The sequence below is a fragment of the Solea senegalensis genome, linkage group LG3 (assembly GCF_019176455.1).
Source record: "Solea senegalensis isolate Sse05_10M linkage group LG3, IFAPA_SoseM_1, whole genome shotgun sequence".
Lineage (NCBI taxonomy): Eukaryota > Metazoa > Chordata > Actinopteri > Pleuronectiformes > Soleidae > Solea > Solea senegalensis.
The window spans coordinates 5,190,553-5,202,941 of record NC_058023.1 but is presented as its reverse complement, the minus strand read 5'-3'; the positions used below and the strand labels follow the sequence as shown (position 1 = coordinate 5,202,941).

Below are 12,389 nucleotides of genomic sequence, written 5' to 3'. Positions count from 1 at the left end.
TCGTTTTTGGTTTTTGAAAGAGTGCTAGCATTGTTCGAAAAATCTTTACGAAAAGGAAAATGACATTGGGTCCCGCAGAGCAGAGGCCACGCCCCCTCGCCCAGGTGATTTCAATGAAAAAGTAGGGCGGTACTTTCCCCAATTATTCGTGGCTATCTTTGGTCTCTTCTGTTCATTGTTCCTCTCTTTTTTTTTTTTCTTTCTTTCCCCCCCTGAAATCAAATCAGTTAAAGAATCACCTGACTGCAACTCTACTCCGCCAGGATCCGCCTCACTTTCTGCCAAACCTGTTTGACGCCTCACCTGAGTGAGTGTGTGTTTGTTTGAAATGAAGGGCAAGTAAAAACACTCAGCTTGTTTACATTTGAACGCGTTGTCGCTTTGCGACGTGCCTTTGTTTTCCCCGACTTTTTGCTGACTCGGCATTATAAGGTAAGCTCTCTGCTCGTTACATTGTTTCGTACACGGTGACCGAAACACTGTCATCCACCGAGTGTGTTGTCGGTCCGGGGACAGTGACAAACCAAACCCTGTTCGAATTTCTGCCACTTTTGGAGACTTCTGCTTCTAAAAGTTGCGTCTTCTCATAGAGCGTTGTATCTAGGACGTGTTACGGCTAATTTTGATCCCATTGAACAATTCGTCTCGTCAATATTTACGAAATAAAGACACCTTTACTAATAGATTTTAACTTTTATTACGTTACTCTCCTAACGTGACTCGGCTAAAAGGATGGGCGCTGCTACGTAAGGCAGCCCCTGTATATTGAAAAGAACACGTCAAAACAACATGTAATGTGGGAATGACTTTAGCCGAATTCGTCAGCTAGTACAAACACCTTCGGAAAATCGCACATTTTACACCTGACAGCTTTTTGGTTGTGTACGACACTTCGTCAAATCCTAAATCGACTAATATTTGAATGGAGTTTGGTGTGTGGTCGAGCTAGCGTATTTTACGGCGTCAACTACTGCAATGTTTACACTTCTTTTCAGTTTGCTTTGCGTGGTCGCGTTTCTGTTGCCTCTTCGCCACTTGGAATGTTTAAAAACTTATGTGTATTTCATTTTTAGCATGAACATGTTCAGAAGAGAAAAAGTCCAAACTCCTGCGGTTCCACCGAGACCCACCAAGGAGGTGAGTTGAAAAGTTAGTGGAATGACTGGGTGTACATGTGTGTGTTTGTTGCCGTTTACTTACGTCATTGTTCATCACCAGGAGATGGAAAACCCCATCACACACGGCCTGAATCCAGCCTCACTGGTAAATATGTTCTCACCTGCAAATGTGAACACAGTCAAACACACAAATTAAGGCTGTTTGTTGCAGGACAACAACAATGAAGTCACAAACGAAGTAAACCCAAAGACAAAGGTGAGAACAAGTCATGACTCGGTGTGATATCGACGTATTTATTCATTTATTTATCAAACATGACTTCTCAAAAGTCGGTGATTAATTTATGTTTTTAACAAATGACACATCAGAGGACCGGGGTGCTGGGAGTTATGCAGCAAGTCAATCCTTTCAAGTCGACGCCGCCGGTATTTAAACATTTAGAATTAGAATTACTATTGTAAAAAAAACAAACAAACTAACGATCGCATGGTTTTTACTTCTGCTTCTTATATTTATTCAGCTTCCGCCCAGAGTCAGCGACACTTCCTCTTCAGAGTCACTCGAACAAGGAACAGACTCCACACAGGTGAGAGTGGACGCAGCACTTACTTTGCTTTATTATTTACTAGCTGAACTTCTCGGTTCCCGACTTCTCAACTGGAACGCGGTCAACTCGGGCGACGCGACACTCGGAGTTCTCGCCTCGAAAGGCCTTTGCGCAGCGGGAGCGCGACAGTGCGGATAATTACTCGGATGCAAATCACAACACATCGGCACGTCAGGCGCCATGCCAATTCAATCACATCGCGGTCTCTCTGTGAATTCGTTGGAAAAAGGAAGCTTGGGGAAAACTGAACATTGGTTGCCTTGATTGGACAAAATAAAACGTATTTCTGCAAAGGACACGCTGGCAACAAACGTTGCGGTTGGTTTTAAGACGCATGAACCATAAATAATGAAAAAAGTAGAGATGCTTTTACGAGTTTGATAAACCAAATCGCACGCAGAGTGGTTTCTATGCCGTCAGCTTGACTTTGATCTTATTGGGTCATTTTATTCCTTTTATTTCGTTCCGCTTTACTTCATTTGTGTTTGCTTTATAATAATAATAATAATTCTTCTTCTTAGCCGTGTGCAATCGTATGTTTTCAGTCTCTTGTCTTTGCGTTTCAGAATCCTGGGAAACTGAAGGGAGTGATGCAGAAGGTCAACCCATTCAAATCGACCTCCCAGGTAACCACAGCATTGTCCCCGTGTTTCATTTGTTCTAATAACATGTTAGGAGTCAGATAACGGGGGTGTTCTCTTACCTGTTTTTGTTGCTGTCGTTGTTGTTTTTTCTTCTTCCCTCGTGCAGGTTTCAAAAGCTCCGTCCTCTGAGTCACTGGAGCAGAGCACAGCTTCAGACTCTAATCAGGTGGGTGATGACAGGCGAGGATTTCCCTCTGCACACATTAGAAATAGAAGGAAATAAGGTTATTTAACATCTTAAAAGCAGAAAAACATACTCCTAACACTCCATACAGACACGCGTTGCTGCCTCCACCATTAAGTTTAAATGTCTTTGGGATCGAATGGACCAGTGGTAGAGCTGCAGCTAAGCAGGCGTAGACTTTCGACAGTCAACCTCTTACCTAGTTGTTTATCAGTAAACGAGTGCCCGTGTCAGACTGGTTCGTGGATACGACGGCGTGCTTGTGCCGGTACACTTTACAATAAGGGTACATTAAGTAATGCTGCATTTCTCAACAGTTAATTCAGTTAAAGTCACATTCAAAGCAGGTTTACTGTGTCTGTAAAGTTGAAAATCGTCTTCCCTAAGTGACACTAGATTTGTCTTTTTCAAGTATTTCGTCACGAGGAGCATTAATAAAGGTACAGTGTGATGAGGGAAAGAAAAGGTGATTTATGACCAACTTTACAGCAAAACAAAGGCTAAGAAATGCTTCGTTCTAGTTGAGTCATTCTGATTCAGTACTCCCACAGACACCGACAACCAGCAGCGTTAGAACCCCTTAGACAATGTATGAGTTGTTGTTTTTATTATTAATTAATTCATGTACCCTTATTGTAAAGTGTACTGGAATGTGATCGACTTCTAGGAGTCGAGGAGAAGCTAATCAGGTTAGGTTAGGCTGTTTGTTGGTAAATAAATATAAACGTCCCCGTCTTCCCTCCAAACACGTTTTAGTACACTAACGTCAGCCTTAAAGACAGACATTCACATTTAAAGTTTTCTCTTAATGTGAAAAAGAAGAAATGCTCTTTTTTATTTCAAATGACACCTGACACTGCACTGTATGATCAGCTGTTGTTGTTGTTATTTCAGAACCCGGGTGTGTTTAAAGGAGTAATGCAGAAAGTCAACCCCTTCAAGTCGTCCGCACAGCAGGTACCGCTAACATTTCAAACGTGCCTAATCTATGTCCATAACTGGATCTGTGCCCTTGGGTCGCTATGGCAACAAAACTTTGTCTTTCCTCTTAACCCTCACCATAGCATTGTTTGAACTCGTGCCGTAACTTCATTGTTTGTTGTGTTTCTATTTTCACGTGCAAGTGAGATGATGGAAGATAACTTGATGAATTTGAATTTCTAAACATCAGCAAAGACGCAACGTACAGTCGTGGCTAATAAGACAAAGGATTATGGCTGCGACTAACAATTCTCCCCCTTTATTTTCTTGATTCGTCCACAAACCGTAAATGGTTTCTTTGTCATCTGGAGCAACGAAACCTGAAAATATTCACATTTAAGAAGCTGAAAAATCAGAAAACCTCTTTTAATTATTACAGAAAAAACGCGACTTACTTACTTTCACTTTTTCCCCTAAGAAAGGAAGTTTGGTAAAAACCAAAGAAAACAGCTTTTTTGGAGCACATTAAGCCAAAAACACATTCGGAATTTTGGTTGTAGTTAATGACGATGACGACGAATGGCCACAAAATAACTGTAAGGCTGTTTTTTTTCTCTCTCGCTCTCTCTCTCTGATTTAGTTGCCAAAGACTGATCCTCGGGAAGACTGTGCAGATCCACAAGAGACTGGAAGAGAAAATCCGGCCAAACAGGCACATTTTGTTTTGTTCTGCTTCATAATCCACTTAATCCACTGACACGTGTTCCTTTGTGGTACGATCATACGGTAATGGGATTAAGTCATTAAGAATTCTTGTCCAATTTTAATATCTGAATTACTCAGAATCCAGGGATGATCACGGGCATGATGCAGAAAGTAAATCCGTTCAAATCCTCGCAGCCAAAGGTACGAGCTACAAAACTCCCGGCGATTCATTTCATATTCTCATTTTCTTCCTTTTACTTTTTAACTCAGATTTGGTGTTTTTCAGGATTCTCGACCTCTGCACGGTGACCTCTCCTCCAGCAGTGGAAGCTTAGAGAACAATAATCTGCCAGAGAAGCAGGTGAATGTGCGCAGGCATCCACCCGAACGTGGAGATTATACTACAGGATTAGCCTCAACTATCAGATTAACTGCCATTACTTAAAACGCGCCAAGTCTACTTTCCAAACGAGGTATTTTCTGTCATAATCTTAAGAGGTAGTACAAATACTTTGGAATTGGTAAAACACTGAATTGAAAAAGTTGGATTCAATTAACTTTATTATTCTTTCTATTCTATTATCTAATCATCTGTTTATTTTCTCGATTTAATTGATTGGGTATTTCGCCAATAACGAGTCAGAAAATTGTCAAAGAAGAAAAAAAGAAGCTTTGAGGTCATACAGGGGATTTAAAGCCCAAATCAGCATTCAAAGCTATTTGTGACCAGAGCTCCTTCACCACCGTCATTCTCCTTTTAACCACAAGATGGTGCCAGAGGACCAGACTCTGAGTGACGCCAATCTACATAAATAAATAAATAAAAAAAAAAATATATATATATATACATACTGCCCTTTTAATTCCCCTTTGATGTAAATTTGACTTTGTCACTGTTTGATAATGGGATTGAAAGATGTGCACATGCCATCCGATATTTGACCTTTTTCTTTTCTTTCTTTATTTCAGAACCCGGGGATGTTTAAAGGCATGATGCAGAAAGTCAACCCCTTTAAATCTCACACACAGGTTCTGTATCAAATTAAAGTGTTTACTTTACTTTCTATTTACTTTTAAAGTTGGATTAGAAAAACCTGATTTAAAGCAAGGCTATGCAACTTTAGCCTCAGCGCGCGAAAGCAGGCGTTTCTGAACAAATTAAAGTTTGAAGTCTTTGCATTTATTATTGTGTGTTTTTACTCCTTTTATTTGTCAACTTTTACCTTTCTATTGCATTTTTTTAAAGCACTTTGGGGCAACCCTTTGGGGTTGTTTTTAAAGGTGCTATATAAATACAGTAAATTGGACCGTGACCTTGACGATTATCTGTTTTATATTACGACGCAGACGCCGGTGGATGATTGTCAGACCGACTCTGTGGGTCCCGACGCGAGCTCCTTACTCCAGAAGCAGGTACGGGCAAAGGTCACGGTGGTTTTTATACTTATATATATATATATATATATATATATATATACATACATACATACATAGATACATACATATACACACACACACATATGTATGTATATTAAATGTTCTAAGACTGAGCAGCTCTTTCCTTTTCCTCCTTTCACTTCTTCCTCATCAGGAAATTCAAGACCTTCACAGCGAGAACTCGTCCAGCTCTGAAAGTCTGGACGACAGTGCCATAGAGCGACATGTAAGCCACAGAGTACACGTAATGGCCTCACTCATGTCTGACCTCGCAGACGGACCGCTCAGCACGGTCGTTAACGTTAACAGAGAGCTTATTGTGTTCTTGTTTTCTTTTTGCCTTTACCGCCGTACGGAGGGACTGACGGTACCCGTAAGGTAAAACTGAACCGTCTAGTCGGAAGAATGACAAGCATTCGACAAGGTGCGGGGCAGAAAAACAATAGGGGTGCTTGCCATCTTAAGAATGTGTTCACCGCTTTATCTCATCGGCTGAAAAGGAACTGACGATTGTGTTGTTTTGTAAACCGCTCATCTGCTCATCTCCCCGCACCAAATCCCATCAGAGAAAATCAGCCATTTTTATATCACGGCGCACGGGAGCAGTGGATTAACACGTGTTATTTGGTGACATTTGTGTTTGAAATTCCATGCTCAACTTTAATGAAGTAAAGGAACAAACTTGCCTGACGAGGCAGCAGAACTAGCACAACAGCAGCTCCCGTGTCTCCCGTGAGCTAAAAACGAGCGTTCTCCTGATGGGATTTGGTGCAGGAGAGTGAGAGGTCAGTTTCCAGTCTCCTGCGAAAACAAAGCAGGGACACATTTTCTTAACATCTCATATGGATGTATTTTATTATGTGAGCCTTTTTTTTCTAGTGTTTTCACTAGGGGAGAGCCTGCAGGTCCCATGCATGCTGTTTGTGGAATTCTGACTTCTTTTTGTAATCCTGCAATTATGAATGGTTTTGGTTCCTGTCAACAAAGTCTAAAGATTCAGTCTTAATGACTTCTCTGTTATATGAAGCCGTATAAGGAAACCGTTTTCAGCTTCTCAAGTTAATATTTTTGGAAGCAATCCAATCAAACGGTACATGTCTGATGTTATTTTAAAACCGCTCATGTGAGACTGTGTAAAACTATTTTTAATCTCCGTCACTAGTCTACCTGGTATGTAGATTCCAACACCTGCTCCGACGTAAAGAATCCAGCACCGGTGGAGGCGCCAAAGAAGCGAACCACGGTATGTCACGCGCGGGCTGGGCGCGGTCGAATTGGAATTAAATGAGTTAGTGGAGCGTGTGAATTAAAAGTGTGACTAAAGTAAGTGACGCTCCTTCCTTTTCAATCGCAAGACTTTCAGAATAAAGCGGATTCTGCCCCGGGCTCTGTTTGGCTCAAAGGTACGTCACCTGGGGGTTCAACTTTTAGTCACTATTAGAATGTTGCAGTTTGCAAGTGATTACTGAATGTTTACTATTGTTTGTTTCGCTCCACAGGGTTCTGAACCAGCATCGGGAGACGTGTTACCTGAGGTTAGTAGGATGGAAAGCCTTTTTTTGAGTCCATAAAAATTAAAAAGAAAAGGCCGCAACTGCCTCTCATTCGACGTTCTGCCTGCTTTTATCCGAAAATACATCCACGCGTGCTCGGTGAAGCATCTGTGTTCCGATATCTGATCCAGCGTTTGTTTGTTTTCAACTATTATCAGCTCATCCTGCTTTGTATCAAGATACAGTAATGAATTGATACATGTTTAAAATCGCATATTACATTTAGAGAAGCGCAACGGGATGTGAATGTAGTTTTTCAGCGCTTCTGTGTTTTCAATGAAGGACGGGCCGATTTGACGACAGCTCGGCGGGCAGTGTTTGACCAAATTGAATTCTCACGTGTGGCGTTGTTTGCACAGTGGCTTTAGCTAAACAGCGGACATAAAAGCCTGCCGTTTGTTTAATAAGCCGCGTGGGCGTCTCTTTTTTTTTTGGAGGGTGTGAGTTCAAAGGAAAGTCTTGTTTAATTAAGTTTGTTTAATTTCTGACCTAGCCAAAGTTTCTTTATCTAAACATGTTTGATTGTAATCTAAAAACTATGTTTTCCATTTCCTGCTGGCAGGTGTGTTTCCTGTTACTGTAGTGTTGTGTCTTGAACCCAATTTCATATCATTTTAGTTTGAACCGACCTTTGTTAAGCATTTCACCGGTAAAGTCAGTCAAATTGCTTCGCGGCGACACATTTAATTACAGTTCAACTGCCGCTGACGCTCGTACAGTACAATGAAGCCCAGTCACGTTGATGGAGGCAATCTCTTGTTTCGTTTTCAGATAAATTATCAGTTACAGCGACGCGCCCAGCGCATCGCAACATGCTGGATCCTAAACTAATTGGACGTTCTGTACAGTAAACCACATTTGGCCTTTGTTCTGCTGCAAGGGTGAGGCGTATTTACCTAAGAATTCGGGCCTGAACGGTTTGTGATTGGAGGCCATCTTTTACCCTCCAGGCATTTCTGTTTAATCCGCGGACTCTCTGCTATGCGCGACACGCCCTGTTCTTCAATATACCCAACTGTGATCGTTTCGCTCACTTCTGTAACCTGTATCGCAAGTATGACTGTGCTGTGCAGCACCGGCAGCGGGTTCTTTTATAAGCAGGTTTACGTGGGTTCAAATATTTTATCTAATTGGGAAGACGTGACTCATAAAGTCCTTAGATCTATCTCGTCGTACTTGTGCTAATCTTGCCGTTAGCCAACATCCGAGTCTGCAGATTTGTTGACTTTACCAGGAGGAAAAACTTAGTGAGTAGTGTGTCCTACATGGACTGGGTTTGAATTGCCCCAAGGTCAGCTGGGATATCAGCCCCCACCGTGACCCCTGTGAGACTTAGCCCATAGATAGACGTGTAATCGGAGGCTAAGGTGAACTCTTGGTTAATGTTTAGTAGCTTAAAAGCACCCTCGCTATCAAACCACAACGGTTTATTAGCATTCTGGAACAGAGGGAAAGTCCTTCTGCTGCTAAGTAACTGTTGAGCGTCCTTTTGTCTCCCGTGTGTAACGAGTAACCGTTTAACGGCTCTTTAGAAATTCTGTCCAAAGACGAGTGACTGATGTTGTCGCGTCTCTGTTGCAGGAGGCCGTTGAAGTTGAGACTCTACGCCTGGCTGAAGTGCCGGTGCCCCTCGAAGGGACAACTCCGGACCCTCTGGACGTATGGAATTCTATTGTCTTGTAGCGACGTCATCGTGTCATGCCGGTGGTGTGTCGTTAAAGTCGTTCGAATTTGTTCTTTTCCAGGATGAAGAAGGACTCTTGGCATGGTGGAGAACAGTTGACGGTATGCGCGATAGTATTTCCTACAAGCTGTACCACATTAACTGCTTTAGTAACCTTGTAACCACTGGCTTTATTCTGCGTCCGTTGGGGGATCCGAGTCAAAGTGTCGCTTTTAATAGGTGCCGTTCCAAACTGATCTTGGACAGATTCTAAGCGGGAATGATTGGCGCGATGCGTCGCTACAACGCTTCGGGCGAAAACCACAGTTGTTGTTTTTTGTTTTTATGTTAGGATGGGACGAGTGGAACGCAACAAACCAGGACGATGAACCTGAAGAGTGAGTAAATATTACAAATATATGGGGTTTTTTTTTTAAACAAACTACACACTCTTTGGACACTACTAGCTGTCAATTAGAAGAATATGTCCACTTAGGAGAATTGGTCAATATAAATTGAAAAAAAATGAACACGTGTACCTCTTGTTTCCTCGTCTCAGCGTGGTGGAAGAAGCGGCCGACCGCGTCTTCATGGCGGCTCGTCTTTTTGTCCGTTTTTTCAACCAGCGCGGCGCCTCGCTCCAGCAGCGCATCCTGGAACTCTTGGCTTTGGCCGACATGGCCGACAATTTTCATAAGAAGACTGTTGCGGCCAGCGTCGGCGGGGGCGTGGCCAGCATCGCCGGGTCCGTCACTACCATCACCGGCCTCATCTTGGCGCCGTTCACCGCAGGAACGTCGCTCATCGTCACGGCCGTGGGGATCGGCGTCGCCACGGCGGGTGGGCTGACGTCGGCCTCCGCCAACATCACGGACACGGTCCATTCAAAGACGGACCGCAAAAAGGTGGAGAAGATGATCCGGGACTATGAGGAGGAGATGAGGGACATCAAGGAGTGTCTGCAGTTTCTGCAGGTGAGAAGACGGGTTTTCAGCTCGTCAGACACAAACGCATAGTTCGACTCGTGGTCTTTCATAAACAAAGTACATGAGGTAATAACTTTTTAGGATAAGCCTTTACTTGATTTTTGCCACCTAAACAAAAGACTCACCAGATAAAAAGCCTTTTTTTGCTTGAAACTGCTGGAAAAAAAGAATTTGACGCTTGTGCTGTCAAACGACGAAAACATTCTTAGGATATCGCAGACTTAGTAGGTGAGGGGCTAAACGTTTTTTCTCTCCGCTGGCAGCCACGGAACCAGTTAGTCCATTAAACGGTCCCTTTAAGACTAATCTAAAATCTCCTTTCTTTCTCTGCTTGACAGGACGGTATGGAGACGCTTGAGGAGTGGGACTTTGAGAAGTACGCCGACAGCATCTCAAAGAAGCACCTCAACCAGAACGTCAAACATGTCATGAAGGAGGGCGGCCGGGCCGGCAAGTCTTTGGTGATCAACACCGAGAGCCTCATCAACACCGTTCAAGTCCTGACCGTTGCCGGCGGGGCGGCTAAAGCGGCGCAGGTGATGAGCGTCACCACCGGAGTGATGTCGGGCCTCTTCCTGGCTCTCGACGTCTTTTTCCTGGCAAAGGACTCCATGGAGCTGAGGAAGGGAGCCAAGACCGAGTTTGCTGCTAAAATACGCGAGGTTTGCAAGAGCCTGCAGGACGGGCTGCTCCAGCTCAACAGCGTCAAGGGGCAGCTGCAGAAAACGATGGACGGGATCGAGGTGGAGGTGGAAGAAGAAGAAGAGGACGAAGAGCAACTGAAGTCTGATCTGAAGAAACTTGTGGAGCTTGAAGAGGATTATTGACCACGACAGAAAAACACCAGTTTTTATCAATCACCGACGGCTGTAGTGCATATTTATTGTTGTAGTCATTTTAATTATTTCACTAGAGGTTACCATATTTTATTGTGACTATGCTATTAAATGTTTTTTTTTTCAAATAAAGGTTTTTCCTTGTTCCTTATTACTTTTATGTGCATCATTTGTGATAAGGAAGACAAAGTTTGATCAGATGACTTACTATCAGAAAGTAGTACACACATGAAAGACAAAAATGCAGACAGGCGACCTTGACTAATTCCTCCGTGTCAATTAGATCTTGAACGTCTGCCATTTCAAAAGTTATAAAACACTCCTGTGAGCAAGTAAACGACACACATTTGACAAAACCTGTGGTGCTAAAACCCAATGAATTTGCAACCACAAATCTAATCTAAATGTTTCAGCAACTTCAACAAAGGAAGGAAACGATGGGCTGTTCATTCTTAACGACTTCATCTTACGTCAGACAGAAGGTCAGCAAGTTCAGTGACATTTATCCCAATGGAATTTCACTTGACAGCAATATAACGTCAATACGGCGTGTGCTTTGAGACGTGCCACCACACAGTTATCGCTACGCAACAAATAGTTTATGTTTTATGACCATTGAGACGTCAACTGCTTCTTTAAATAACTGATGCATTGTCAAGCAAGACCAAGTTAGAAGAAGTAATAAATTACAACTTTTGCATAAGAGAAGAAAAGACATTTTATTGCTTCAGTGTTTGTTTGGTTTTCTCTTTACATGTTTTCTCAGACTTTAAGCAAATATCTAGCAAGTCTGGAATTGGTGCTGCTGCACGCTGGGGCGACCTTTAATGCGTGACCTGATATTTACCTTCACTAAATATCCATCCATTACCTACTGGCTTATCCTGGGTGTTATCACAGAGCTAACAAACAGTCAGTCACACTCACCCTCAAATATCTAATTAGCCAATCACACGGCACCTTGTCAACATGTTGAAGACGACCTGCACGGTGCCAGAATATATAGACTGTATATATATATATATATATAAATAACTGTCATTCAGTAAACCCTATGGTTTATCATTGCAACTGAAATAGTTTGCAATCTAGTTCAACAGCCTGTTGGTTACTGGGTTAAAAAAAAGTCATGTGATCAAGTCATGAGAAAATGGCCCTTTGGTGCAAATATTAGCATTATAGGTGTGTGCGGATAGAAGCCTAGGAAAGAAATAACCATCTAATGAAAAATGAAAGATTATGACGATCGCTATTCATAAACAAAAAAAACAACTTTTTCAGTCAAGTCCAAGCACAAAAAGCCCCATTAACACGACCCAATTTAAAGGCGGTAAATAGCCACAACAACTTTGTGAACACAGAAGTGTCGCCACAGGTAACAAAACTACGCATCCGAGACCATATAATTACTGTCTGGGAAAAAAAACTAGAACAAAACAAAAAAATCCTCATTTGCCTATGTTTCACTAAATTATCACGAAAGATAAAAGACATTATCAATAATCGAGTCGGTATTTCAGGATTAAATTAGTCTTGTAAAGCTTTTAAATCTTCAAAAAAAAACTTCTACTTTTTACAGTCTTTTACTAACTGTCATGACAATTTTTATGATTAAATTAATAATCCCTAATTTAAACATTGTGCTTTGATACAATCATTTCAAACATATGCATTATTTTCTCAATCAACTTAACATGTAGGATACGATTTAGAGAATGTATTTCTGACCGTCGC

At 42.2% G+C, this 12,389-nt stretch overlaps 1 protein-coding gene across 1 annotated transcript; it reads left to right on the top strand.

The window, feature by feature from the left end:
- The first annotated feature begins 208 nt into the window (after positions 1-208).
- Positions 209-10,806, top strand: si:cabz01007802.1. The gene is made up of 23 exons (XM_044021565.1): positions 209-307; positions 1,074-1,137; positions 1,219-1,263; positions 1,330-1,374; positions 1,488-1,544; positions 1,640-1,705; positions 2,293-2,352; positions 2,477-2,536; positions 3,449-3,511; positions 4,116-4,187; positions 4,319-4,381; positions 4,467-4,541; positions 5,150-5,209; positions 5,528-5,593; positions 5,772-5,843; positions 6,780-6,860; positions 6,973-7,020; positions 7,117-7,152; positions 8,752-8,829; positions 8,916-8,955; positions 9,186-9,231; positions 9,393-9,807; positions 10,158-10,806. The coding sequence occupies exons 2-23, from the start codon at positions 1,075-1,077 to the stop codon at positions 10,644-10,646; spliced, it is 2,100 nt and encodes a 699-aa protein (XP_043877500.1). The 5' UTR covers positions 209-307; position 1,074; the 3' UTR covers positions 10,647-10,806.
- The last annotated feature ends 1,583 nt before the right edge of the window (positions 10,807-12,389 follow it).